This window comes from Brassica napus, chromosome A2 (genome assembly GCF_020379485.1).
Source record: "Brassica napus cultivar Da-Ae chromosome A2, Da-Ae, whole genome shotgun sequence".
NCBI classification, from domain to species: domain Eukaryota; kingdom Viridiplantae; phylum Streptophyta; class Magnoliopsida; order Brassicales; family Brassicaceae; genus Brassica; species Brassica napus.
In genome coordinates, this window is record NC_063435.1 from 3,133,555 (window position 1) to 3,159,349 (window position 25,795).

General features: G+C 36.7%; 7 protein-coding genes and 1 pseudogene across 13 annotated transcripts; 1 reads left to right on the forward strand and 7 right to left on the reverse strand.

Moving 5' to 3' along the window:
• Positions 1-94: 94 nt before the first annotated feature.
• LOC106425682 lies at positions 95-1,675 on the reverse strand. Of its 2 annotated transcripts, none has more exons than XM_013866393.3 (2): positions 1,096-1,675; positions 95-308 (listed from the first exon to the last, which is right to left on the reverse strand). In XM_013866393.3, exons 1-2 carry the CDS (start codon positions 1,549-1,551, stop codon positions 264-266), a joined length of 501 nt encoding a protein of 166 aa, XP_013721847.1. In that variant the 5' UTR covers positions 1,552-1,675; the 3' UTR covers positions 95-263. The 2 variants fall into 2 exon arrangements, with proteins under 2 accessions (XP_013721847.1, XP_013721848.1); XM_013866394.3 differs by having other exon boundaries at positions 95-313; positions 1,096-1,642.
• Positions 1,676-3,425: 1,750 nt separating this feature from the next.
• LOC106425703 lies at positions 3,426-4,982 on the forward strand (annotated as a pseudogene).
• Positions 4,983-5,169: 187 nt separating this feature from the next.
• Positions 5,170-6,322, reverse strand: LOC106425746 (transmembrane protein 45B-like). Its single transcript, XM_013866458.3, has one exon. The coding sequence runs from the start codon at positions 6,272-6,274 to the stop codon at positions 5,366-5,368; it is 909 nt and encodes a 302-aa protein (XP_013721912.1). The 5' UTR covers positions 6,275-6,322; the 3' UTR covers positions 5,170-5,365.
• Positions 6,323-6,375: 53 nt separating this feature from the next.
• On the reverse strand, positions 6,376-11,079 carry LOC106425750 (peroxidase 58). The gene is made up of 4 exons (XM_013866462.3): positions 10,111-11,079; positions 9,366-9,563; positions 9,042-9,207; positions 6,376-8,907 (listed from the first exon to the last, which is right to left on the reverse strand). Exons 1-4 carry the CDS (start codon positions 10,318-10,320, stop codon positions 8,492-8,494), a joined length of 990 nt encoding a protein of 329 aa, XP_013721916.1. The 5' UTR covers positions 10,321-11,079; the 3' UTR covers positions 6,376-8,491.
• Positions 11,080-11,313: 234 nt separating this feature from the next.
• Positions 11,314-13,104, reverse strand: LOC106425838 (peroxidase N). Its single transcript, XM_013866561.3, has 4 exons — positions 12,846-13,104; positions 12,545-12,727; positions 11,985-12,147; positions 11,314-11,882 (listed from the first exon to the last, which is right to left on the reverse strand). Exons 1-4 carry the CDS (start codon positions 13,047-13,049, stop codon positions 11,458-11,460), a joined length of 975 nt encoding a protein of 324 aa, XP_013722015.1. The 5' UTR covers positions 13,050-13,104; the 3' UTR covers positions 11,314-11,457.
• Positions 13,105-17,587: 4,483 nt separating this feature from the next.
• Positions 17,588-19,422, reverse strand: BNAA02G04570D. The gene has a single exon (XM_013866560.3). It carries the CDS (start codon positions 19,119-19,121, stop codon positions 17,946-17,948), a length of 1,176 nt encoding a protein of 391 aa, XP_013722014.1. The 5' UTR covers positions 19,122-19,422; the 3' UTR covers positions 17,588-17,945.
• Positions 19,423-20,211: 789 nt separating this feature from the next.
• On the reverse strand, positions 20,212-21,924 carry LOC106425736 (mediator of RNA polymerase II transcription subunit 31). Of its 6 annotated transcripts, XR_007320317.1 has the most exons (7): positions 21,783-21,924; positions 21,594-21,691; positions 21,426-21,522; positions 21,260-21,338; positions 20,918-21,147; positions 20,709-20,794; positions 20,212-20,486 (listed from the first exon to the last, which is right to left on the reverse strand). XR_007320317.1 is itself a non-coding variant. In XM_048749638.1 (6 exons), the coding sequence occupies exons 1-6, from the start codon at positions 21,827-21,829 to the stop codon at positions 20,453-20,455; spliced, it is 555 nt and encodes a 184-aa protein (XP_048605595.1). In that variant the 5' UTR covers positions 21,830-21,924; the 3' UTR covers positions 20,212-20,452. The 6 variants fall into 6 exon arrangements, 5 of the variants coding, with proteins under 5 accessions (XP_048605595.1, XP_013721898.1, XP_013721899.1 ...); XM_048749638.1 differs by lacking the exon at positions 20,709-20,794 and having other exon boundaries at positions 20,212-20,456; XM_013866444.3 differs by lacking the exon at positions 20,709-20,794.
• Positions 21,925-22,580: 656 nt separating this feature from the next.
• LOC106425687 lies at positions 22,581-25,738 on the reverse strand. Its single transcript, XM_013866401.3, has 7 exons — positions 25,375-25,738; positions 24,646-25,150; positions 24,412-24,568; positions 24,169-24,213; positions 23,923-24,088; positions 23,432-23,802; positions 22,581-23,191 (listed from the first exon to the last, which is right to left on the reverse strand). The coding sequence occupies exons 1-7, from the start codon at positions 25,573-25,575 to the stop codon at positions 22,876-22,878; spliced, it is 1,761 nt and encodes a 586-aa protein (XP_013721855.1). The 5' UTR covers positions 25,576-25,738; the 3' UTR covers positions 22,581-22,875.
• Positions 25,739-25,795: the final 57 nt, after the last annotated feature.

Here is a 25,795-nt window from a genome sequence, read left to right on the forward strand (position 1 = left end):
CTATGTGTAATGATTCTACTTGAAATGATCTATGTTCTTAGAATGCACCTTCAACTCTGTTATGACATACATGATACAACTAAAATAGTAGTCGGGAACTTGAACGGCCAGAGTCTTATTTTGGTGGTGAGGAACGAACTCGGGAAACATTTAGTCATGTTGTCTAGATACAGATTTTTTTTCGTGGAAACGTATATGTACAAAGTTGACTGACTAACACTCGACTCCACCGTTGTGTGGTGTTGAGTGATTGTTGAGAGTAGTTACTCGGTGATTAGCATCTCAGCTTCATTCATCATTCCTGGAAGCTGCCCTTTTCAAAAAGTAAAACAAAAACTTCTGTTAGTCAGGTGCGGCTGGTTTTAAAAGGATCTAAGGCAATAAACACTCAGAGAAACCAAACCAAAAGCCATAACATTAGATCGAGGCTTGTGAATAGCATTCAAACAAACAGCATTTCAGGTTTATCAGCTACCTCTTAGGCTACCACTACGAGCTAAATTAGCAAAAAGAGAAGCTAATTAACCAGATACTTTCAGTTTCAACGGAATGCAACCTATCTACGATTCAAAAACAGCTATGAGAAAGTATCTTCTCTTATTGTCTCAAAAGAGATGATCTTTTAAAACCCTTTTTCAAGCTTTTTTTGCTTTTACCCTTTGTCGTTGGTTTGGTTTAAACTTTAAAGGAAAAAGCTTACATTTTGTTCATTTACAATCCCAAACACAAAGAGGAAACAATCTACAAATCCATCAACCTTTCCAATGAATACACGTACTAATAGGTTCCAGTTAAAGATCCACTAGAGATTAGAACCCAGAAACTCAGAGATTCAAGAATCTAATCAGTATCCTTCTCCAATACATCCTCTAGAATCCTAAACAAAACCCATAAAGAGACTTCATTCATATCAGCTGAAGCAAATTTGAGCTGTCAAATTGATTAGCTATTACCAAAAAGTCAGGAACTTTAAATTAGCTTCTCGATCATCCAAGTCAAAAACCGATCAAAACTCCATAAAGTTCCCAACTTTGAGATAAATTTCAAAAACCCACAAACGCAAGATCTTATCTAGGTTAAAGAAATCAACTTTACCTGGAGAAAACTCTTCCAAGAACATCCAGAGCCACCGCATGAATGCACAGTCCTGAACTGGTCAATACCAAGCTTCTTGTTGATAAACCCAACCTTGAAGTAGATCGAATCCGTGGGAGGCAGATCGACCTTGATCTCATCCACATCCAACCAGATAAAGAGCCGCTTCACCTGAATGCCCTCGAGCTCCGTGATGGACCCGTAGCTGATCCGTCCGGACACGGTCTTCTCGTAGCGAACGCGGTAGTCGAATTCGATTTCGCAGGACCTGGCTAAGCAGACGACGAACCGGCCGTCGTCGGAGAGGGTGAAGTTGGTGACGGAGTCGGGCAAGAGGCCGCTCGGGAGGCCGTATTTGGGGAGGAGGTCGTAGACGGTGGAGAGAGAGAGGGAGAGGGTCGTTGTGGTGAGAGAGAAGAGGAAGAGGGTTGAGAAAGAGAAGCGGTGGAGGGCCATGCTTTGTTGGAGGATTAGAGAAGAAGAAGGAGAGAGACTTCTGGAGATTTTGATGGGTTCTTCTCCCTTTTGTCACGCAAATCCAACAAAATTCAACTCAAATCAAGTTTTTAATGTTTTCAAACATTTAAAAGTATATTAAATTTAACCATAAATATATTTTTATCACTAATGTTCAATAAAATCAAATTAATAATATTAAATAAATTCAATATTTTATAAGAGAAAAAGACCAAAATAGCACTAAATCAAGTTTTTGTTCCCAAACTAGCACTCAAGGTCAAAAGTCACAAAAATAGCACTCAAGGGGTGGGGTTTAGGGTTTAGAATTTAGGGTTTAGGGTTTAGAGTTTAAGTTTTAGGGTTTAGAGTTGAGAAGTGAGGTTTTGGGGATAAGATTTCAAATTTTAAAAAATAAAAAGTTTAAATTTTTCAAAAGATAAAATGCTATTTTGTTCATTTTAGTTTTTGAGTGTTATTTTTGTGATATAAATTTAGAAAAGTGCTATTTTGGAGATTTGCCCATTTTATAATGTACATTATTAACTAATAAAAATATAAAACGTCAAAATATTTACTAATTTGTAGAATATTGATAAGAAACTAAAAATGAATAATATAGCTATGCATGCAACTGCAATAATCAATGATGGTGGGATAATGAGCATGATAAACTAAATCCAAACTGAATCGGATTTAATAAAAATAAATTTGAATTGAATTAAATACGATATAAATACCGAATAGATCTTGTTATACGATATTTTAGGGTTATGGGTTTTATCCGATCGAATGAATATATGAGAAAACCCTAAAATTCAAAACTCCGAAAAGAAACTCAAACCAAACCCGAACTCAATTCCAAATAAGTATCCAAAATATTCTAAAATACTATTAAGTACCTAAATTAAATATCTATTATATAATTAATTAACTCAAATACTTAGTTCATTTTTATTTTGGTATTTGGTCAAAATTTAAGTTTTTATGTGTTAACAATTGCATTTGAAATTCAATCATAATAAGTCTGATCTTCAGTTTAAACAATATTGTTTTATTTTGAAGTTTAAATAATGTTTCATACTTTTACAAAGTTGATAATTGCTCATTTTAACTTGTTTATGTTTCGTTTTCTCTTAAGGACTATTTTTTCCACAAACTTTTTGCTGGTGACAATTGTTATTATTGCCAATTTTGTGAACTAAAAGTGTTTATTTTTGAATCGCAAACAAGTATATGGTTAACAAAAACTCGATGTAGAACCGAACCCAAATTAAAACATGTTCAATTAAATTTATGATTCTGAACCGAACCTGAGGAAACTCAAATGAAAATACGAACCAGACTTTCAAAATATCTGAATAAGGTCAAATTTTAAGCCTCCAAAAGACCGAAATCCGTTTGAACCCAAACCAGCCCATATTGAACACCCAAACACTCTTATATATTCTCTAAATGTATGCATCATTGTACTATACTTCATTTGTTTGAACTTCAGAACAAATAGAGTATAAATCTTTGGATTAAAACAACGTTTAGAAATTTGAAAATTCTTTATATATAAATAATAAGTTTGTGTATATACATATATATATTTTAACCCAACTTATCATATGCATTCATTCTAATCTAGAAAACAAACCCTTCTATGAAAAACAGCTTCAAACATCACTACTTCTGCCACCGGGGCTTAAATGTTCATTTTAGTTGGGTTCATCGTGGGTATTGTCATATGTGGATCTGTATCATTAAGGGGCTACTTGTGTAAATACGTGGCCTTCTTGCCTTTTTTGTATTAAATGCAAAAACTTAGCGAACAAACAAATTAATCCACGAAACCCTAGTCTTTTTTTTTTTGAGAGAGACTATTTTCAATGGCTATGGAAACACCAACATGTCTATAGAAGCCATGTTGACGGATATTCTAGCGAGGCTGCCCTTGAGAACCATCGCGAGGTTCAAAACGGTGTGCAAAACGTGGAAAACGACAATCGAATCTCCGTACTTCCGTCGTCTCTTTGTGTCTGCTCACCGAAACTCCTCTTCCTCGTGGTCACTATTACTGTGTGGAACAAAAGAAATCATAGGGTTCCATGGATGCGAGACATGGGATCTTCCAAAATCTCCAGCTTATTTCATCCCACCGTCTCTTAAACACTCTAGTTTCGGTTATTTCAGCTACGCGGCTTCTTCTAGTGGATTGGTTTTGATTAATGACAGCTCCTACTCGGATGAATCTTACTGCTACGTGGGCAATCCAGTTTTAAAACAGTGGATTAGAATCCCACCAGCTCCAAGTTCCTCCATTGTGTTAGGTTTGGTTACTCGAGTGGACGAGGATGGTGTCGTTTCCAGCTTCAAAGTGATTAGGTTAGCTTCGGTCCAATCTATGAATAATGATCTCGCCTGTATTTGGAGAGTGTTTATTTATTCCTCGGAGATAGGGATTTGGAGTTTCAAGGAAATTTATTGTCCGCACCAAATCAGAAACATGTATTATATTACTCTTAATGGTACGGCTTACTTTGGCTGGGTGAGTGTGTATGGAGTACTCGTAGCTCATGATTTCTATTCTGAATCCAATGAGTTCCGGGTTGTGAAATTACCGGACTATCAGAGTGACAAGAAGGGCTTAAGAAGATTCTTGACTATGTCCGGAGGCTTCATCATGTATGTCACAGCATTTTATCAAACGGAAGATGATGTTTTGAAGATTTGGAGGTTGAACGATGATGATGAATCTTGGAAACTTTTGTGGGTAATCAAGCTCCCGAGTATCAGTGTTTATGTACCCATGGCAATGCATCCATTTGATATAGGCACTGTTTATCTATGTAGTCATCATGATCGTCATTTGGTGTCATGTAACTTGCGGACACTAAACTATACAATCCTCAAGGATGGATATCAAGATTGTTTCATTGACCAGTCTGTTTGTGACAGCTTTGTGAATGGGGTATCTGATCCAAGATCATCTTCATATTTGTGGAATGGAGTTTCAGTCAAGTTCTTACCATTAGTTCTCCCACGGTGGATGGGTTCGGTGCCTTGTCCTCCCCAAGCTGAGATGATAGATACAGTTTCACTACTTTCTTATATGACTTCAACGGATAGAACAATGAAAAGGAAAAATCGCAACGACAATGATTTTTAGATGTAGTGGTATGAATGTGGTTTACTTTTTCTTGTTTGTGTTTAAGATATTAATATTGTGTCTAAGATATTTAGAAATTAATATAAAATGTTTTAGGGAACTTTGACGACCACAAGCCTAGTGAATTTTTGACTGCCATAAGAATGATAGAAGAATGGAAGGTGTGGATTATGAGTTACCAAGCACAAACAAACAAGTTTGTTTCTCTTACCACAAAAAAAACTTGAAAACAAGAGATGTAATGCAATCTTATAAAGTTACGGTGGTCTGAAATATTAGTTAGTGTTCTAAAAATCGATTAGACAGGTCCGCCTACATCGCGAATCATTCATAAGTAAAACGATTTTTATAAGTCGTGTAGACGGTGCCTATGTGTCTGCCTAAAACACTAATCCTGAAAAATGCCTAACCACTCTCTTAATATTTCTTGAACATTGGTTAGTAGACTTTTTTGAATCGGAAAGAATATAAGAAAGTAGTATATAAGATTTTCAAGTGTATATAATAGATTACGGCACGTTCATATATGTACAACACACTACATATATGGATTGTCTCCCATCTGAATACAGAATACGTCTATATTTACATGATCAAACTCTCTGAATCGGAATACCAAAACATCATCAGAAGTTAATAGTTTTCTGTGGCCATGACTTCTCAAGCTAGTGACTTAACTCCATTTCGTGACTCAGTATCATGAACTTCAACCATGGTCATCATGATCTCAATGTCTTTGGATTCCTTTGTTCGAAGCTCAGAATATTCAATTTTCTCACCATAGATCCTTTGCAAGAAAATATAAAACCACATTGCAAAGATGGTCACACCCACCAGAAACAAACTAAACTGGATATTAACCAATGATAATGCTCTATGAAGTCCTTTCACGCTAGAGCATCTAATGGTATGTTTACCCTCTTCAATGTGAAGAAAGCAATCCTTGGGAACCAAACTTGGCGTCCAAAGCATGCAAGCCATTGACATAAGCCATATTCCTTGGAAAGAAATACTAAGTGACCGAACAAAACTCACCAAGAAGCTACTCGGTAAGGCGATACCCAAGAGTGTTGTCACCAAAGAGACAAAAACCACGAGCTGTAGCAACAAATGGTAGTGGCCCTCGACGCCCGTGTGGTCAGACGAGTGGAAATGGAAGAGAAAGAGTTGTTGGGCGAATGCGAGGGCCCCGATCAAGTTGATGAGGTCCCTATGAGCCACTGGTCTTGTTTTGTCAAAGATGATGGCAAAAGCGGCATATGTGATGAAGGTGATGGAGATGCAAGAGTGTTCAAAGTTATGGAGATGGTTTGATGGGATAGTTCCGTCATTGGGATCAAATGGTTGGTGGTTCTTTTGGCCAAGGAAGAGTTCCACGGAAATGGAAAGTGAGGAGGCTATAATGATCACGAGAGGCTCTAAATATCTTGGTTTGGAAAGGGGAAACCATGTACATGATACGTATGATTTTGGATGTAGAGAAAATACTTTGATGTGGTTAAAGAGGTGCCATAGACCAAGTGCAAAGAAGAAAAATCCTGGTACGATGTGACCCACCAATGTTCCCATGTTGAAGCTTTGAAGGATCCGATTCTGGAGGGTGTCTATAAATATAACTTTGGGGGGGGGGGGGGGGGGGGGGGGGGGGGGGAGGAGATGAATGAATTGAAGATGAGTATAATAACAGTTGAATGAGCAAAGATCTTGATTTTACTTCAAGAATTATGATGCTTTGTGTACAGTCTAGACATTGTATGTGTAAGGCAAGTGAGAAGACACGATTGGATTTGAATATTTTTATAAAGTCGATCTCAAGTAACTTGCAAGTATAAGCTTACAACACTACGTGTGTGTTTTACGTTTATCATTTTTATGGGTTTTCGTAATTGTGCTTAGGCTATTTGGGGGTCTCATTTCTAATACACTCCCGTTAGGCTTATCACGCAACACAACTTAAGAGAAATAGGAACCGATTGCAGAAGCGAAAGCCACAGTATGTTTGATCTATAATTTCTTTAAAATATAAAAATGAAAATGAATCATGCATAAAACCTATTGCTTGTAAATTTTATAAACTTTAAGCAATAAAAAATGTATTATTTTCAAGCATTCGTTTTTTTTTTCCACATCAATTAAAACTTTCGTTAAAGAAAATATTTACTCATCTCTTATGAGTAATGGATAAAAATGCCATATCATTGTACGTCGTAGAAAAATAACTTCAGGTGGCTAAAACGGACTAAAAACTTGGTATAACGACACGACGAAAGAAAACAATTGACTTGAAGTAAAGTGGGTATATATCGCAATGGTGGACGAATTTAAATCCGTGTTTTGACCTAGTGAGTTAAAGAAAAAGTCTTTAGAAGCTAACAGGAATATTAGAAGAAAAAAATTTGATTGAATCGGTCATGCGGGCTCATGCCTCATAAAACGAATTATTCTTTCGTTTGAATCGGTCTAGTGGAGGATAAGCTGTTAGTTGAATCATCATTGGTGTGACAGAATAAATGATATAGCTTTACAAAATAGAATAGCTGATAATTATGGAAAAATGTGGTTTCAGATATATGTTAGAGGAGTGATTCATTAATTAACATATGAAGTAATGTCTATAATACATTTATTTTATTTTGCAATAATGCAAAAACTTTACAAAGTGTAGTTTAGAAATTATATAGTTGGTATACATATAAAAACCATTTACACTTTTTGCTAAATTTGTCATTTATCTGATTTTGAAATAAAAATTGTGAGTGCTATAAAAATTGGTATTCGATTCGCAGAAATATGAAACCAAAGATCGTATGTTATGGTTAAAAATTATTTTATTAATTAGGAGGAGTTTAAGTTTTAGACTCTACTTTTTTTTTGGAGTTCAAAGTTTGCTTTTACTAATATTAATTAATTATATGGCGTAAATCATTTTCACCGGATTTCGAATTAACTGGTCTACCAGTTATTGTGGTAAAAGTTATATGATTTACTGATGGTTTTGGACCTTTTGGTTGAAAGATCTGCTTTCTGTTAATGCATTAGGGTTTGACCTTTTCAACATGACTTCAATCCTGGTTTTTCAATATGACTTCAATCCAAGAAAACTCATGGTCATAAGTATTTTAATATTATTTCCGTCTTTCCATTTTTGTGTATGGGTCCACTTAGAACATGATTATCGGGTGAAATCCTTTTTGGGTTTCTAAAATTTTTTTGTTTTGTTTTATCTGATTAAATAAAATAAAAAACAGAACCGGGTCGCTTCGTGGGATCCGCAAAATAGTGTAAAAACGGACCGAAACCGTTCTTTATCTCGCGACTTATGAAATCTGTTTTTATCAAAAGCGCGAAATCCACTCCTTAAGAAACACGTTAGTATACCGCGTTAAAATGCTATTAGAGGTCCTCTTTAACCCTTGGAAACTTTTTCCTTTTTTTTGAAACCCTTGAGAATTAATTTTAAGGAATTACGATTTCACAATTTTTCCAAAACTACATTATTATATAGGGACATAGGGTCTAAATAGAAGACAATATGTAGGCTAATAGAAAGAGCGTAAAGCTCTTCTCATATGTGTACATATATGATTTTAAAAAATAATAATAACAATGGCATGCTTAGCCTGAATAGTAAGAGAAAAACTTGGGTTCATCCAAGTCTTTCTCGACTAGTAAAACAAAATCCAACGGAAAAAAAAGTTGTGGAAAAGCACAAATTTGCTACCACTTATTCCATGTATAACAACAAATAATATTTGGTCACTTCAAGATGCAATGATACAAATAAAATTAGTTGACCCGTCTGCAGTCTCTACGAATCTCACCTTCAGTACCCGTGAGAGTCTTTACGTTTCCCATCTTGATCATCGATCTAGCAAAAATTCTAAAGAACTCACTTTGGTTCTCTGCGAAACGATTCACCAAAGGTACAGTGGGAGCTCCTCTTGAGGAAAACAAGATTTGATCTGATTCAAGTACTCCACGGTTGTTTTGAAGGTTCTTGAAATAGTCGTTATCAAATGAGTCAGGGCTCGTAGGATCAAGATTTACTAAGGCGGTGGGACTTCCGCCTCGCGGGCATTGTCGTCGCAACGTTTGCAAGAATGCCGGTTCAACACTCGGGTCCGACTGTCCGTTGATACCATCAAAATTGTTCACACGATTGGTTATCGCTGCACACTGAACCCTCCCGAAGGTATGAGCACCTGTACATTTATTATGATTCATAAATCTATTAGATTTAATACTTCAAAGTACTATTGCAGTCCTGATCTTTATACATTATGAATTATAATCATATTTCTATAAGACGGTCAAAATAATTAAAACGCGAATGTACCAGATAAAGCGACCAGATCGGTAGTGTCGAGATTATGTTCGGAGAACTTAGTGGTAAGGATATCGAGAGAGTCAGGTCCTAGTGGAAGTGCAGCCACGGCGTCGTCACGGTTTGCTGTCCGACCATCTCTCCTTCCTAACAATACGTCCCATGACGGTCCTCCCGCCTTGAATGAAATGAAAGTTCAAATAGTTATATTAAAATGCTTACGTAAAACTGGAATATAAATTCAAGACATGTCGCCTATGATGATTTCTACTAATGCATGTTATGGACATAAAATTAAAAATTTGAAAGCACGTAGATTTTGAGAATTATCATTACCAGTGAGACAGATATTTCAGCTGTGATAGCAAGGATATCGGCACAAGAGACAACTCCAGGGCAAACATTCTCGAGAGCGGTTTTGATTTCATCGATCACCTCGAAACCGCCAAGAGAACCAGCGTTTTGGAAAGCTTCCTTTTCACCCTCTACTCCATCCGCCAGAGCAGCATCCAATAGTACCGAACCATCGCACCCCTACACACTTTAAGGTCAATGTTCTGTGCACTAGTATATGTCTACATATAATTATCTTAGTCATATTGTAAATCTATAACTACATATTTTCCTATGCCATGTAACTTATTTAGCCCATGACTAGAGAAAAAAGTCAAGGAAAAAATAATATTTTAGTTTATAGACTTTTTACCATCGTAATATGAAATCATGTTAATGAAGGACTATGTAGTCCAAAATATAATTAAAAATTAAAAACTTTAAATTTGATCTTAAAAATCAATGACTCCACTAAACTCACAATTTACAACACGTTGGTACTTTGTATGGTCAATCAGTGACGTGAACTATTAGTACCTTTTGAAGCCAAAAGAATTAATAGAGTTATGACCTTATCAATATAAACAACGGTTTGTTTATATTCAACATGAATAATGATATTTCTTTTTATTCAACATGAATCATGAGACCAAATGCGCATTGAATCAATTGGTTTCATTTTTTTGGTCAATGAATCAGTTGTTTTCATTATAACCTCAAAAATGCTAATGAATAAAATAGATCTTACGTTCACGAAACAGTCGTGAAAGTGAAGGCGCATGACTTGAGCAGTGAGTCTAACGTCGCTGCGGCTTGCTTGCTCCAACAGGCCCCGAGCAATGACTGTGACATTAGGGCAGGTCGTGGAGTAAAAATCAGAGGTAAGCTGAGCATTACCCAAAACCCCAAACATCAAATTCGAGATCAAAAGCAAGGCAATAGTATTGCTTAGACCCATTTTTGGTCTCTTTTTGTTAAACCGAGTGATAAGAAGGCTAAAGGAATTTGTGGGTAGATGCTAAAAGAAATATTTTCGTAGCCTTTTATAGAGAGCTTGTATCTAACGTTAGAAGAAAATTCTGCATGTTTTAGGAAAATAAATTTTTGAAGGATAAATAATGGCTAAAAGCAATATATAGGTTTCAAAAATAAAATATATAGTAATATTTTTATAATCCAATCATCAAAATGTTTATGAAAACAAAATAAAACTTTGTATTTATCTCTCATCAATAATAGATAAAAATATCATATGAATTTACGTCATGAGCTAATTGTTTTTTTGACATAAAGAAAATACAAAATTTTAGAAAATATGATGTAATATAAAAAAAGCTACAGATTTGTAGTAACCAAAATCCGCGCAAGCAAACAAAAATTCCCGTAGTAAGAAACAAGAAAAAATACGTCAACACGAATTAATAATGATGTGTTGAAATTGGATCATGCTTACTATTCCTCCCGCGTAGATTTGAAAGTAGTTTTAATTTTCTTGTGTTTCAAGCCATCAAAATGGAGCCAGTTTTCTCAAAATAATTGGACAGTGTTGTTGTCATCTGCTTAAAGATTTGATTCGTTGAATTTCACGGAAACTAGTCGTTTTTGAACTTTATTTTGCCTACCTTTAATATTTACCGGCCGACATATGCGATGAAATTTGATAATGAGACTATCTTACATAAGAGAAATGCTGCAACTATTTTGCCTTAATTGTTAGGAGTTTTAATTTTTATATATCTTGGTTGATGAAGCATATGTTCAAAAATCTCTGTATCAAAGGTTATAGCCCTACTTGAATTCTTCTGATTCCTGACTTTTGATTTCTTGTGTTTATGTGAGGTTTAAACACACATTTCTTGTTCATTTAAGTTATTTTAGTTGCATTTAAATATTATTCTGATTAGCAAAAAACAAATGAAACATTATTTAGGTTGTGTGCATGCAAGAATCATGAAGTGTATGTGCATATGAAACTGTGCATAACATCTATTGGAGCGGATTAGAAGCAAGAAACATAAGATTGCACAAGTGGCCATTTTGAAACACACAAGGACTGTTCAACTCCCAAACATTGCAGAAAATAGGAACACTCAGGCTAGTTATTTATAACCCTACAGTTTTTCCTAACCTCCCCACTAGATCCATTAACAAGATTCGTAATACCACCCATTTTGATCATCGAACGAGTGAAGTCCCTGAAAAACAAGTACTGGCTCCGACTATAAGCCTCCACAAGTCTCTTTGTTGTGTTCACGGCCAAATCACTCGAGAACAGAATCTGATCCGAACTCAAAAGACCTTTCCCTTCGAGGAGGTTCTTGAAATAGTTGTTGTCGAAGGCGTAAGTAGAGTTCCTGTCTAGGGGAGCTGTTTGGTTTCCACTTCCTCCGGCGGGACAAACTGTTCGCAGATCAGACAAGAGTGTTGTCTCAAGTGTTGCGTCCGGAGATCCTGCACCGTCAAAGTTGAACAGCCTATTGCTGAAGACATCACATTTTGCTTGTCCAAAGGTGTGAGCTCCTTTGTAATGAAAAATGTACATGCATAATTAGTGATAACTACTTAGAAGAAAATAATACCGAAATAAAGATAATTGTATATTGAAGAAAATCGTAACGAAACCTGATAAAGCTACGACGTCGGCGACATTAAGGCCAACAGCTACAAACTTGGCAGTAATAGCGTCTAAGGGTTCAAAAGGAGATGGTAGATTATTTGCACTGCTCTGATTTGCCACAAGTCCATCTGTTCTTCCTAACGCTACTCTCCACTGAGGCCCTCCGCTCTGCAAATCAAATCCCGTTATGGACGACGGCCAAAATATCATAAAGATATATAACAATAGTTAATATACGAAAGCATGCATCATGCATCTGTAATTATATAGACGACCAAAGAAAATAAACACTTATCTCATGTTTTAGGGCATCCGTATTAGAGAATCAATTTATAAAAATTACCAAAAATAGTAATATGCATTGAAGGTCTCTCAAAAAAATATCATGTCTAGTACTAAAAATACTGGCAATGGAAGTCACTATATAAACTTTTGTTTCTTAAAAGCTGTAACTTGTGTTAATTATATGAAATCTCTAACTCGAAATTTGACTAAGGATCCACTGAAATTAAATTAATAATTAAGGCTTTGATGGTTGTTAAATATTGGGAGCGAAAAGGCTTACTAAGACAACCGAGTCGCGAGCGGCTAAAGTGAGTATATCAGCACAAGAAACAACACCAGGACATGCATATTCCACATCGGCTTTGATCGTATCAATTACTTCAAATCCTCTCGCAGAGTTTAGATTTGGGATCGCTAATTTCTCGCTATCGTCTCCATCCAGCAATACAGACGCATCACACCCCTGAAAAGTCCACGCTAAAAAACTGATGACAAGTGTTTGGAAGTATGCAAAAATTGTTACAATATTTAAAACTTAAACATAAAAACAAGAGTTCGATAGTAGAGATAGCAATACATACATTAACGAAACAGTCATGGAAATGAAGACGAATGAGAGAAGCAGCCATCCGAGTATCTGCCTTCAGGGCGTTCATAACTTGTCTGCGGACAATTAAAACAAGATACGGGCATGATTTAGCGTAAATGTTAGGGTTTAGCTGTGCCTTAGCCCCTGAACAAAGCATACACAGGGTGAAAACAGTAAGCAATACATGTCCTCTCATTGTCTATAAGATGGCTTGTTTAGATGAGTTACTAGAGTGATAGTTTAATACGATGTTGAAGAAATGTGGTTCTACTTATAGAGAAAAAAAATAGGTAGCAAAGGGCTTAATTGTGCTTCTGTTAGTGGACTATTACGAGAATGATTAATGGATGGTGACGCATGGAGGCTTCGAAATATTAATTTCTTGTGCTCAAGAGGACGCATTAAGCTCCATGTTTTTTTTTTAATTCTTGTAAAATTAGGCACAAAGAAGCATTCAAATTGATAAGACTCATGAACTTTCTATCTTGTTTTGTATGTTGGCCGGTTTTATATTACGTAATCCACTAAAACTAGTGACTGTAATCAACTTTGTATAGAATAGGGCTGCATGTATTTAAATGTATTCTTAGGACGCAAGTGGACATTGTGTGAAACAATTTTCCCCACTGGTACTTACAAGTTACATGTATCTTTTTGATGAGATTGAGCCTGATAGGAACTATGCACATGAATTTAGTTAGAATTTATTCTCACTATACATAAAGAAACAACATACTCATGATGATATATATTTAGAGCCAGTTAAATTAAAACAGGTTTAGAAAATCCATTGAATGTTATTGGATCACTACTATTTAAAACATAAACTTCAACGGATATTTCCTTAATTAAAACTATATATTCCAATTAACAGATTTAAGTAGCTTAACCTAAAATATATATACTTTTATATAAATAATGAACGAACTTGAGAATCAATGATTATACCTAAAACCAAAAAGATGTATATCAATTATCCATTGAAATGCTTACAAATGAGAAGATAATTGATATCTTAAAGTGATTGACTGATTGTTAACAATCCCGAAATGGATAAAACCATTCATTGATAGTTAACTAATTGTGTAAACACACCAAAAAGTACTTAGGAACACTGACGACTACCTTGATAATGATGGTATTCCACGTAGTAGTCAACTTATTATGATCGGTTTTAGCGGTAGTGTTACTTTCCCACTTGAACCTAATTATATAATTTTGCAGTGATTTTATATAATTCTTTTGTTTACAAAGTGCATCGTCCAAATTGTTTCCACTTCGCGCTATTAGCAATATCGGCACGCCAAATAAAATATAACAAAAAGACACGTGTATTTATACATATTCTTAATTCTTTACTTATGTAAATTCCACATTCGATCCCACTAGAGCTATTTTAAGGCGTCTTCTCTTGTGGCGTGGTCAAGAATCAAGATGAGCATCTGAATACGGATGGTAGCCCCAAAATATACAAATAGAGAAATGAATCAAACTGCATAAATGTGGGATAATACTTGACAGGAATGTGGGAAATAGTAAAAGAAAGGGAAAATTGGAAAAAAAAAGACACTTTGAACTTAGATTTGTCTCAATAAGATTTTTAGAAGATTATTTAGGAAAATAGGATTTAGATTAATGTTAATACCATTATACCCTTAAATTATTCAATTTCTTTTAATTAAAAACTAATAAATAAAATATTTAGTAATTTTCTTATAATAGAATAAAATAATAAGAAAACAGAAAGTATTCCTCCTCGATGGCGGTTGAAGGTGAAAACAAATTAGGGTTTCAATGGTTCTTCGACGATGGGATCCAGGGATTCAATGGTTGTTATGGAATCATAAAGAGCATCATCACGAGGGCAGGATCCGAAAGATACATAAGAGTCAGGGAGATTTGGCAAAAAAATATCTTCCGGGGTCGCGAAGGATTGTCTCGCAAAAAGGAGATATCGTATGGAAAGATCTGGGAAATTACCAAGATATTCTGATTGGATTTTGAGCTCAGACTTCATCAAGTCACAATCTCAGATTCAACGAGTGTTTTGGCGAAGGGAGTTAGATAACTGGGTTTGCTATAAAGAGAGATGTGCTTACAATTTTTTTTAGCATCACTCTTACAATTGGAAAGTCTGGAGACATGAAAAGCGGTGAAGCAGAGAGGTTTCGTGAGCAGTCATGGGTTTCTGGTTCTTGGTTTTTATATGTTTTCGTTCTTATCGGTTTTTCCTTTGAATTTCTTTTGTTTTCTATCTTATTTCTGATGTTATGGTTAAGGGTAGAAACTTTGGATTAAAACTGGCTCTTCATGTTGCTGTTATTGCTGTCTCTCGGATACAATCATTATAAGCATTGTTCTTTGTTGTTTTGTCCATCTCTGTGAGTTGTTCAAGTATTGGAATGCGCTTCATATTGTTGGTGTCAGTTGGCTAGGTCATTCTTACTTGGAGTTTTGGCATGTTTTAGTTCTGTCATCAATAAGGGATCCTCGGCTGTGTCTGGTAACATCTTTCTTTGGTTACTGGTATTGTTCTGTCTTCATTTTGTTAAGAGAAACATTTATGGGGTATGGATGTGGCTCCTCTTTATCTTTTAACTGCCAGGATCTTAAACTTGGGTATGGATTTGGGTTCTTGGGTTTTTTCTATTCTCGGTTAGGGTCTTGGCCTTTTATGATTGTTGTTTTCAATATAGAGCAGGTAGTGTGTTTGGTCTCATTAAACCACACACATCCTCTAACTAAGTGCATGGAGAAGCACGTACAGGTGATTAGGAGATTATATCACTTCGAGGGTTACAGGTGTAAGGAACAGATATTGTATTTGGCCCCATTAAGCCACTTGCAGTTCAATTTAAATAAGGTCTTAGACATGTGATATCCTTTCTTAATACCCGACCAAGCACGGCAGCTTATTTTAACGTATATTACACAGAGTTACGGGTTTATGGATTTTATCAGCTATGAAGATCTGTGGTCCGAGAATGTGGCTGGATTTAGTGTTTTGCTTTTTTATCGTTTAATAAGCTCTTTGAGCATTTTTGTGTGTTTCTCCTTTGAGTTTTATTGCCATTGATGGTCTAATATTAGGCTTGAGTGCTTGTATCTGAATTCCAAATCCAAACCTGAAGCAGAGTAAAAACATAATAGAAAAGTAAAAATAAAGAAGGGCCCATCTGGTCTCGAACCGGTTACCTATTGATCTGCAGTCATTTGCTCTACCATTGAGCTAAGGACCCTTGATATTTAACCATATAAATCACATTAAATATCAGCTTCAAATTACAATCACATGATTCATATGATGCATAAAAAAAAAGATTGAAAGAGAAGTTATGGTGCGAGATTTCCACTCTTCATTGCAACTAGACATTCATTCATCAGATTTAACATAGATTAGAACCATGTGGTATTGATAGAGAGAAGAGATGATTATGTGAATGAAGAAGAAAGAAACACAAAGAACAAAGAGAAAAAGATCATGGGAGTAGGAGGAGGAGAAAAACGTGGGAGAATATTCTTTGAAAGATTTAGGGTAGATTTAGTTTAGATTTAGGTTAGATTTAGGAAACATCTTTAACTGAATATGGAAGTTTCCATATTTTTCGGATTTTCCTAGAATATATATCCTAGCTTACGCAGAACACAGTAGAGTAGATGAGAAACATATTCTTCCTTAAGTGCCACATAAGGTAAAAGGCAGAATAGGTTATGGCACACAATATAGATAAGGTATATCAGTGCGTTGTGGTTATATGTCATTATCAAGCTGTAGGTATACTAAAGACATCTTTCTTGATTATAATGTTTCAAATTATAGATGTGTTAGAATATATAAGAAAGACTAGTTTACGTTGTATACCCTGAATATATCTATGTATAAATTTAGTATCTGATTTCTAGGCTAAGTAGATAACCAGAATTAGTATTCTTACTGTAGTTAGAAGATAAAATAAAATATGATTCCACTTTAAAAAAAAAAACTTTTCAACATATATATTGTCATACTTATGTTTCCAATAGTTTTCATATTTTTTAACATTTTTAAAATTCAGTTTACTATTTTCCCCATAAAAGAAGGGTAAAATACGTCCAGAATTGGCCAAAGTATCAGAAGTCCTATTGTGACAAATAAAAGTTCAAAGTGTCCATTTTTCCAATTTTCCCTAAAAGAAACGATCCAGAAAAATAAACTTTGAAATATCCTCGATAATCTTCATCTGCATCTTCTCATGCTGTAACAGTATAACTCATGTAAACTCCATAACTTTAATGTAAGCTTTTTAGAATATCACATTAACGCGCCAAACGAGTGGATTGGCACATGAATTGAAATCGCATAAATCAACGGCGTTTTGTGCAACTTCTATAAATTGAAGTAATTCAAAAATTAGTGCTTAAATTTTTTTCATTATTCAACTTTATATCCTTTATATAGATGGAAAAGTCAATATTCTTCTTTTATGTCCAAGTTAGGTGTCCGGTTAGTATTATGGACATTAACTAGCGCAGCCCACTGACCAACATGGGCCTAAACTTGGGACGCGTTAACTGTTATTCAGACGCAAACCCAAAAAGAGAGGAGTAGCAAAAGTAAAACAAAACTTCATCTAAGTAAAGGATTATAGAATCACGGACATCATTCATTCTGTCTGCAAGCTCAGCTATCTGCAACTGTCTCAAACCAATACACATACACTCTGCTTGTGCTACTGAAGAAAAACATGCAATCAATTAAAAGAAAGAAACTTAAAACTCTATCATCCATAGGTTCTTTCACTACAATGATCTTCGCTTTTACTACAATCTTATTAACCAGGGAACTTATCATCAACAAGATGAACCAACCAGGTCAGAGAAGTAAAAACACGACCTGAACCAGCAAAAGAAAGCTTATCATGATTCATGACTTCATACGAACTTCACCAGAGGAAAGCGACTCTCCTAAGTCCCGACTCTGATACCAAAAGCCATAAGGGAACTAGACTAAAGCCTAATAAAGACAAGCACATTTTGACATATACAATCTATCAATAACGCCTGTGCATATAAGAGACTCACACCACCTACAATCATAGGTTCCCTTCCCTCTTCATATGGCTGTTCCTTGTCCTCTAACAGAATCATTCTCGCATGCATCTTCAACCTTCGCAGCTCCCACTTCATTTTCCTTACTCTGATCCATACCAACCATAACCTGATCAGCTTCCTCACATTGTCCACCTGAAACTTCCCTACAATTCTTTTCAGCTTGGGCCTCTTTTGCTTCATTCACCGTAACATCTTCTCCACCTACATGATTCTCCTTGGTGTCACCACTAGTACGCGCATCAGACCCCCCAGTATCATCCCCCTCACTCCCAGACTCATTCTCAACAACCACGCTCCTCGTCTCAAGATACTGCAACCTCCTCCTCAAATCCCCCACCTCCCTTTCCATCAAGAACAGCCTCTCCTTCAAAGTCAAATTCTCTTCCTCCAGCTGCGCAATATGACTATCCTGATCATCAACTCGACTCTCCAACACATTGTTGTACTCAAACCCGCCGCCACAACTCGGATAAATCATCTCAAACCGGCTCAGATCATGATCCAATCTCCTCTCAACCTCAACATGCTCCTCCACATCACTCCCACTCGATCCTCCCTCATCATCATCATTTCCATCAGGTCGCAGCCTAATCAGCCCCTTCATTGAGCCGTAACCGTCAACGCCCCACTCCTCCTTCGCCATGTCTCCCAACACCTCCCTAGACGGCGAAAACATCGGCGTCGGAAGCACAGCTGGCGTCACGGGGCACGGAGACACCAGCTCCGCGATTCCGCCGGATTTCTTGGCGCGGATGATAAACGACGTCGTGTTCCTCGGCGCGTAAGGGACGTAACGGTTATTGTTATTGTTGTTAGCGTACTTCTTCTTGGGGTAAAACTTTTTAGTTTTTAAACGGTTTTGAGTCTGCAGCTCGTTGAGCGGCGGCGGCTTGTAACCGCCTCCGATCTGAGGATTGTAGGTCCTCCTGATTGGATCCCTCATCTTCTTGCCTTTCCAATTGCTGTTGTTGCGGTTCGTTTTCGAGGAGAAGTTGTTGTTGTTGAAGCTCCGGGGATTCATCATCAGAGGCTGGTTGTTGTTGTTCATCATAACCGGTGGCTGCTGATTCATCATACCGATAATTGGATGGTTTAAGCCTTGAGTCTGGTTTAGCAACGGATTCTGGTTCATAATCCGAGGCTGAACCGGGTTCATCCTTTGCGGATGCGGATTCATTAGCTTAGATGGACGATACAAGACACGCGAACACTAACGGTAACGGAATATAATCAATGAAGCAGAGATCAATTTGTGAGTGCTTGGAAGTGCAATTCCCAAATAAAACCAGAGATTAATCAAACAAAGTCAACAAGAGAACTCTCTCGGATTTAAGTTTTGGTGATTGGGATGTAGTAGCTCGATTTCGAATTTTAGAGTTTTTTTTTCTTTGTTCAATTTTAAGATGAAATTTTTGGGAGTTGAGAATCTTCTGTAATTGGATCTGGGGACTTGGGAAATGATGAAAGGAACTAGCTTAAGAGAGATTCTTTAAATAGAGGCCAAGGAAGCCTCGCTGGGGTAATCAACGACGGAGATGCGATACGTTGAATCCAACGGCTTTTATTTATTTATTTCAAGGGTTGCGTCGGTTACGGGTTTCTTTGATTATTATTATTAGTAGATTAGCTAATAATTATATAAATAGTCATTTCTCATGTGTAAATCTAACTCTAATAACTTTGATAATTTGGCAATAAATCTGACATATTTTTCTGTCTTTAACTGTAATAAAACTTCTTGAAGTAATAAATGTGCATTTGGGTTTTGGATGAATGAATATATACATTAAATCATTAATCCCAAAAATTGGAATATGTTAGCTCCTATAATAAGTAAGGGAAAATGACAACATGTTATGGTACGATATGGTATCAAGCCGTTTCAGTCCATCGTGTTTGAAAATGCCTAGAAATTATATGTTTGACATAAATAGAATTTGAAGATCACGTGAAGTTTCAAATGAATGTCTTCTCTGCTACAAATACCACGCACAAGAATTTGTCGGGAGAGTTAACAAGCGCAGTGAAGATAGATAGATAGATAGTCAAATTAATGGAAAACTCTTTTAGCTTGACTTGAGAAAATTCATTTTGCTAGAAACGCATAGTTGACTTGGTGCTCGAGAGATGTTTTCCTTGTAACATTAGTGCAATGTACCAGATCTTGAACCTAGATGTACGTTAAACACACCACACACTTTTTTATCAATTACTTTACCATGAATCTAGCCAGAAAATGTATGATCTATCGAATCCTCTTTTATCAATTCCATGGAATCAACTTTTTTTGTTGTAACTAAACTGTTATTGTCCACGAATATAGCACATATTCGAACAACAAGTGCTCAAATAATTTTTACCGACACAAGCAATATCAGTCGATGACGAATGTTTGACAAGTCCAATAACTTTTCTTTTATTGCTTCTAATCTCCCCAAGTTCAACGGAATTTACATCACACCGGATCCAAGCAAAGAGGTTAATGCTACCACGTTGTCTGTCATTCATCTAACTGATCATTTAGCAAAGATGAGTAGATTGTCTGCAGAACATAAATGCATCAACTTCACTGTTATAAGTGACTCTAAAATTGCCAACTCTTTGCAAAATACAATTATGTGCATGAATTAGAACATTCATTGCAATAACTAACGAATGTAGCATATACCGAATCAATCTCAAAACTACGATTTACTATAAATCCAACAGCCTAGATCGAACAGAGAAACTAAAGACAGACTAATACTGATTAAGGATTGTATACCATAGACAAAGACAGACACCATGTACTACAACTTCCCACTACAGCCTTGTAACTTGAGTCAAGTAGGCTTCGCTCATGGACCCTTCCTGATATTATATGCCTCACATATTAGAATGTTACTTCCTTCTTCTTCTTTTTTTCCAAATTTGAAGTCATCTTTAAAAGAAAACAAAAAAAAAAGTCAGGAAGAAGAAGAAAGGAGCACATACTTTCTCTTCCTACGATCAATCCCAGCAGAAACCATATTCCTCGGTTCATTCTTAGGAAGCATATTATCGTACTGCATCGGAGAAGGAGCAGCAGGTGCAGGCGGGGCAGGTGGCAGAGAAGCTGGTGGTGGTGGAGCTACAGGCTCAGGAAGAGGCCGTGGTAGAATGTGCTTCAGCCTGTTGTTCCTGTAGTTCTTCCAATAGTAAAACTGTTGCCTATGTGCCAACTCCTAAAAAAAAAAAAACAAATTCAACATAAGAAAGGGACAAGAACATAACGTTTGGAATATTAACATGCTGGTGTAACATGTTCTGTTAATGAATCTTATTACATTAATTTACCTTGTTTGCAGGATGGGCCATAGCAGTTCTGAAGTTGGGGTTTTGAAGAAGTTCGAGGAAATAAAGGCAGTGTGGATACCTGTAACAGATCATAAACAGGATAATAACATAAGAAAACAGGCAAGACAAGCTTATTAACTCCATCAGATATTATTACACAACTCACATGATGAACTTGATGTACTCTGGTCGCTGCCAGTACTGAAGATACTTCAAGTATCCAATAAACGCTTCGTCTTCAAAATAGCGATTCTGTGCCAAGTCTGCCAAAATAAAACCCTAAAGCTCTTATCACTTAAACCCCTAGAACGAATCCAAAACTCTATAAACGTACAGTGGATGTAAGTAGGATTAGCGAGACACTGAACGAACTCGAGTTCAAGTAAGAATCTTTGCCTTCCACCGTCGGGATCCTTGTAAGTGTTCTTTGGCCTGTCTCAATCAAATAGATGCGAAATTAAATACTAATAACCCCAGCAGAAATGAAGCATATGAGAATTGAAGAAGAGGAGAATATACTCACGGGGATGGGGGTTCTGATGTATCATCCATCTCCTTTGGTGAAGACATGCGACGAGTAAGCGAGGGTGCGACGGTTACGAGACGACTCAAGTCACCGAGAGATAGCAGACGGAGCCGGAGGATTATGGTTCAGGAATTGAATATTTGGGTTATATTACCAAAGCTAAACCGCTCTGGATTACCTAAACCGGTTTTATTTTATTTATTGGTCACGCGTAAGTTTGGTGCTTTTGGGTTGCAGTGTTCATTGTTCATGATAAGCCTGTTGGTTCGGTTACTTAAGTTTTCCGGGTCGGTTGGTTCGGAATTCGGTTGAAATGCCGAGTTAAACCGATAATTTTTTTTGGTTCGATTCAATAGTTGTTGAATTTTGGTTTCAAAATTTTTTACCAAAGCTTTTGAATTCAGTTAAATTTTTGATTTGAATTGGCTAAAAGTTTGAAAAAATTAGTTAAGTTTGGGTAATTCAGTTAATTTTGCTATTTCGGTTCGAAATTTTTGGTTAAGTTCGATATAATTTCTAAAACAAATTATTTAGAAAGCCAAACTAACCGATTATCGAACCAAATTTGTTTTACTTGTCAAATCAAACCGAACCTCCTAACCGAATTGAACCAGAAATCAAACTTTTTGGTTCGGCAGGTTCGGTATAACCCTAGCCTAGTTCATGTTATCAATCTCTTTGCTCATATAAATCACCAACTGACGATGCTAAATTTGAAGACATGGTATCTTTAATGCAACCACATCTTGCCACAATAGTAGTTTGAACTTTGAAGTCGAGTTTTGAAATAAGGACTAGAAATCAATAAGGATTCTGTACTCTTTCTTCTTCATGCTAACTATGGACAATGGTTAAGAGTTTAAGAAAATGAGATCCTATTCAGGTTTTAGACAAGAGACAAGCTGAAATATATCTAAATGGCTCCAACTTTGTAATGGACCCGCGAAATGGTAAGAGAGCTACAACTTTTCCATATGTACCAAAAAAGTTAAAACATACCAGTGTCACCAGACCCTGGACTCAAACTACGCAACTCCTAAATACAAAGTCATCAGGTTGTTTCCATGACGCAAAGGGCTTTATCAGCTTTTCACCATAGCTTGTGAATCCCAATTTCTAAATCTGACGAGATGGAGACTAGTTGCTGAGAAGACTGCCACTCAGCTTTGAACACCCTCTTCTTATGAGCCTTGATCGAGAGAGATGGGCTCGGTGCATTGTAGCGGATATCAAAGATGTGGATCACAGGGTCCGAAGAGCCAGACGAGATGTGCAAACCATCCGGAGACCAAGACTGGTTGATTAAAGCAGACTGTGACTCGCTGCTTTCTTGCTTCCACCCGAAAGAAAACAGTTCCGTCTGAGGCAGTCTTACATCATACAACCGAAGTTGCCTGTCTAGCTGCCTGCAAGTAAAGTAACTTTGAGGCATTTTCTTGAAAGGTTATATATAAAAACAAATCTCCCAAAAGACCTAAAAAAATGTTTTCATGACAAAAAAAACATGAAGAAAATGATTAAACTAAGTTTAATTTAAAAAGTAAAAAAAAAATTGTACATTTACTCTATATATATAAATATTAAAAAAAAATCGATTTAAAAAAAATATTCGAAATTTTTATATAACCCAAGAGTTTGCTTTATACCTTGTGTGAACCATGACAAGATTAACATCACGAGGGTTAGGCAGCAAGTTTGTGCATCTGTTGTCTAGTTTATGCTGAAATGTGGTTTTCTCTGCTCGGGCATCGAACCCGACGAGTCTCCTGTCGTCTCCACATGATAAGACGAGATTGTTGTGGCGCATTCCAGCGACTCCCATCACGGATGACGAGTGCAAGTCCCTGTGGAGAAGCCTCGACTTCCATGCGTGGCGCTCACGCTGTTCGCGCCATAGCACTACCGCATGGTCACACCCGCCTGTGATGAAACATGGATCGTCCCACGGCGTGAACATGATTCTGTTGATGAGTCCTTTGCTGTGTGGCCTGTCCTTCAGAAACTTTGAGTCACAACTCTGCACATGAACAAAGATTCAACTAATTTGAGCACATATAATCAATCTTTTGCAATCAGAAGTTTGAATAAAGTAAAAAGGCTAAAGTGCCTAACAGCTCTTCATATACTCTTTTTTTACCTCTCTAGCTTCGTTTAGATATATGGTTGATATCTGAGCATGACCTTCATCTGCTGTATACACAGAGAAAAGTTCAGTTCTGAGTGGATGCCAAGCTATATCTTCTGCCCATCTCTTCTGATCTAATCCTACCCGATTAACGGTGTTAAACAGTGTAGGTGAGGACCTGCTCAATGGTGGAAGGAATCAAAATTTCAATCAAATATAGATAATCAAAATTTCATGAACATAAGAGTGCAGGCATACCTATTAGAGTGAAGCTTCCAAAAATGAACCACACAATCCAATGCACTGAAGAATAACCAAGAAAAAGAAGAAGATTCAGCACATTAGTAGAGAGTATATTAGATGAGCTAACTTTGTCTTCTTGATAATGCCATTATCAAAGTGAGTTTGAGTTTCATCCACAAGACTATACAGTAGATTGTCTATTTTATTCAGTTTTTTTTTTGGAAAAGAAACAGACAATAGTAATGTAAGAAGAAGCACCTTGTAGCAAAAAGATCACGGTTTGAAAGAGAAACAGCAACACTTCTCATTCTTTTGGTGTGGCCACTTGGTAGCACAGCTACGGTACGACTTTTAATTGTGGGACGCAAAGAGCTCCTACCTATAAGCGCTATCAACTCATCATTTCCATTGAACTCTGCAAAAAAAGATTCAGACCCAATGAGATACTTAAATGTAGCAAATCGACCAAAAGAGAAGGCCTTTTTCTAATACCAGACTTTTCCTGTCGAGCTTGTCCAGAAATGTTAGAAGAAACTCTGATCCTTGGCTTCGCAAAACCCTTATCAGTGTGGCTATCTCGAGCTTGAACTTCCCTCACCACTCCATTAGATATAGTGGAATGAGATCTCTTGGCTTCTTCCCTTGGGAAACTATAACTCCTTCTAACCGCTGGTTGAGCTTGTGCGCTCTCACTCACTTCTGATCTGACAGAAGCAGAAGAAGCTTTCCTCCTGAAAGAAGGCGGTAAAATAATGGGTGGTAACTTCGAAGGATCCATCTCACTGCGTGAACGTGGAGCAGATGTTTCATACTCCATCTTCTCCCCACGAACATACGGAGTAGAGGAGGTTCCATTAGCAGTCTTCACCTCATCAAGTAAACTCCCAGTTCCACCAGACACCTTTGGTTTTCCCTTGGAAAAGGAATCACTTTCAACACGATCAAGTTGTAAAAACTTGGTCTCCGCATCTTCCATCAACTTTCTCTCTTCAGCAAGCTGCAAAATGTTAAAAAAAAAAAAAAATCAATAGAGACAAAACAGGACATGTAACACACTCCAAGGAGACAACAAAAAAAAACATGAAAACAACAACCAAAATAACAAAAGCTGGAAGCTTGAAACTGAACTCTAACTGAAACAGTAATCCCAATTAGTACAAAACTAATGCACACCCGACAATAAGCAGCTTCGAATCAGAGCTCCGGTAATAAAAAGAGTACCTTTCTCTCGAGGATTGAAATCTGATCTTTACAGAGTTGGATTGACTTAGCACGCTGGTCCATGAACTCTAACAAACCTTCTTTATCATCTGGGATTTGACTAGCCAACGTCCTTGCTTCCTCTTCTTCAATTCTCCGTTTCTTCATCGCCGTCGCCGCCGCCATTGCGCAGCCACCGTTTCCCTCTTCCCGACCGATCATGAGAAGAAGTGTGGGGATTGATTGATTGATGTTTTTCCCTCTCGTCGTTTTAGTTCCCCCACAATCACTTTCTCACATGTAGCGGTTTGTGCCACGTCACTAGGGATAGATTATAGAGTCGAACGAAATGTTTTTAAATATTAGTGCGACGGACCATATTTGGAATTTGAGACTGCTGATTAGATGATTATATAGAGGGATAACGCATACTATATCTATA

Bases quoted from the DNA above. Each gene is read 5' to 3' on its own strand.
- LOC106425682 (XM_013866393.3), bottom strand. From the start codon at position 1,551: ATGGCCCTCCACCGCTTCTCTTTCTCAACCCTCTTCCTCTTCTCTCTC. The intron at 309-1,095 runs GTAAAGTTGATT...TGAAAAGGGCAG, and splicing joins CTTGGAAGAGTTTTCTCCAG to CTTCCAGGAATGATGAATGA.
- LOC106425746 (XM_013866458.3), bottom strand. From the start codon at position 6,274: ATGGGAACATTGGTGGGTCACATCGTACCAGGATTTTTCTTCTTTGCA.
- LOC106425750 (XM_013866462.3), bottom strand. From the start codon at position 10,320: ATGGGTCTAAGCAATACTATTGCCTTGCTTTTGATCTCGAATTTGATG. The intron at 9,564-10,110 runs GTAAGATCTATT...TAAAGTGTGTAG, and splicing joins TTCACGACTGTTTCGTGAAC to GGGTGCGATGGTTCGGTACT. The intron at 9,208-9,365 runs GTAATGATAATT...ATTTCATTCAAG, and splicing joins CTGAAATATCTGTCTCACTG to GCGGGAGGACCGTCATGGGA.
- LOC106425838 (XM_013866561.3), bottom strand. From the start codon at position 13,049: ATGAGAGGACATGTATTGCTTACTGTTTTCACCCTGTGTATGCTTTGT. The intron at 12,148-12,544 runs GTAAGCCTTTTC...TTTGATTTGCAG, and splicing joins CTCGCGACTCGGTTGTCTTA to AGCGGAGGGCCTCAGTGGAG. The intron at 11,883-11,984 runs GTTTCGTTACGA...TTCATTACAAAG, and splicing joins CGACGTCGTAGCTTTATCAG to GAGCTCACACCTTTGGACAA.
- BNAA02G04570D (XM_013866560.3), bottom strand. From the start codon at position 19,121: ATGAATCCGCATCCGCAAAGGATGAACCCGGTTCAGCCTCGGATTATG.
- LOC106425736 (XM_013866442.3), bottom strand. From the start codon at position 21,829: ATGTCTTCACCAAAGGAGATGGATGATACATCAGAACCCCCATCCCC. The intron at 21,339-21,425 runs GTGAGTTGTGTA...GATCTGTTACAG, and splicing joins GAGTACATCAAGTTCATCAT to GTATCCACACTGCCTTTATT. The intron at 21,148-21,259 runs GTAAATTAATGT...TTTTTTTTTTAG, and splicing joins TGGCCCATCCTGCAAACAAG to GAGTTGGCACATAGGCAACA.
- LOC106425687 (XM_013866401.3), bottom strand. From the start codon at position 25,575: ATGATCGGTCGGGAAGAGGGAAACGGTGGCTGCGCAATGGCGGCGGCG. The intron at 24,569-24,645 runs GTATTAGAAAAA...CTTTTTTTGCAG, and splicing joins AGCTCGACAGGAAAAGTCTG to AGTTCAATGGAAATGATGAG. The intron at 24,089-24,168 runs GTATGCCTGCAC...ACCATTGAGCAG, and splicing joins TGGAAGCTTCACTCTAATAG to GTCCTCACCTACACTGTTTA.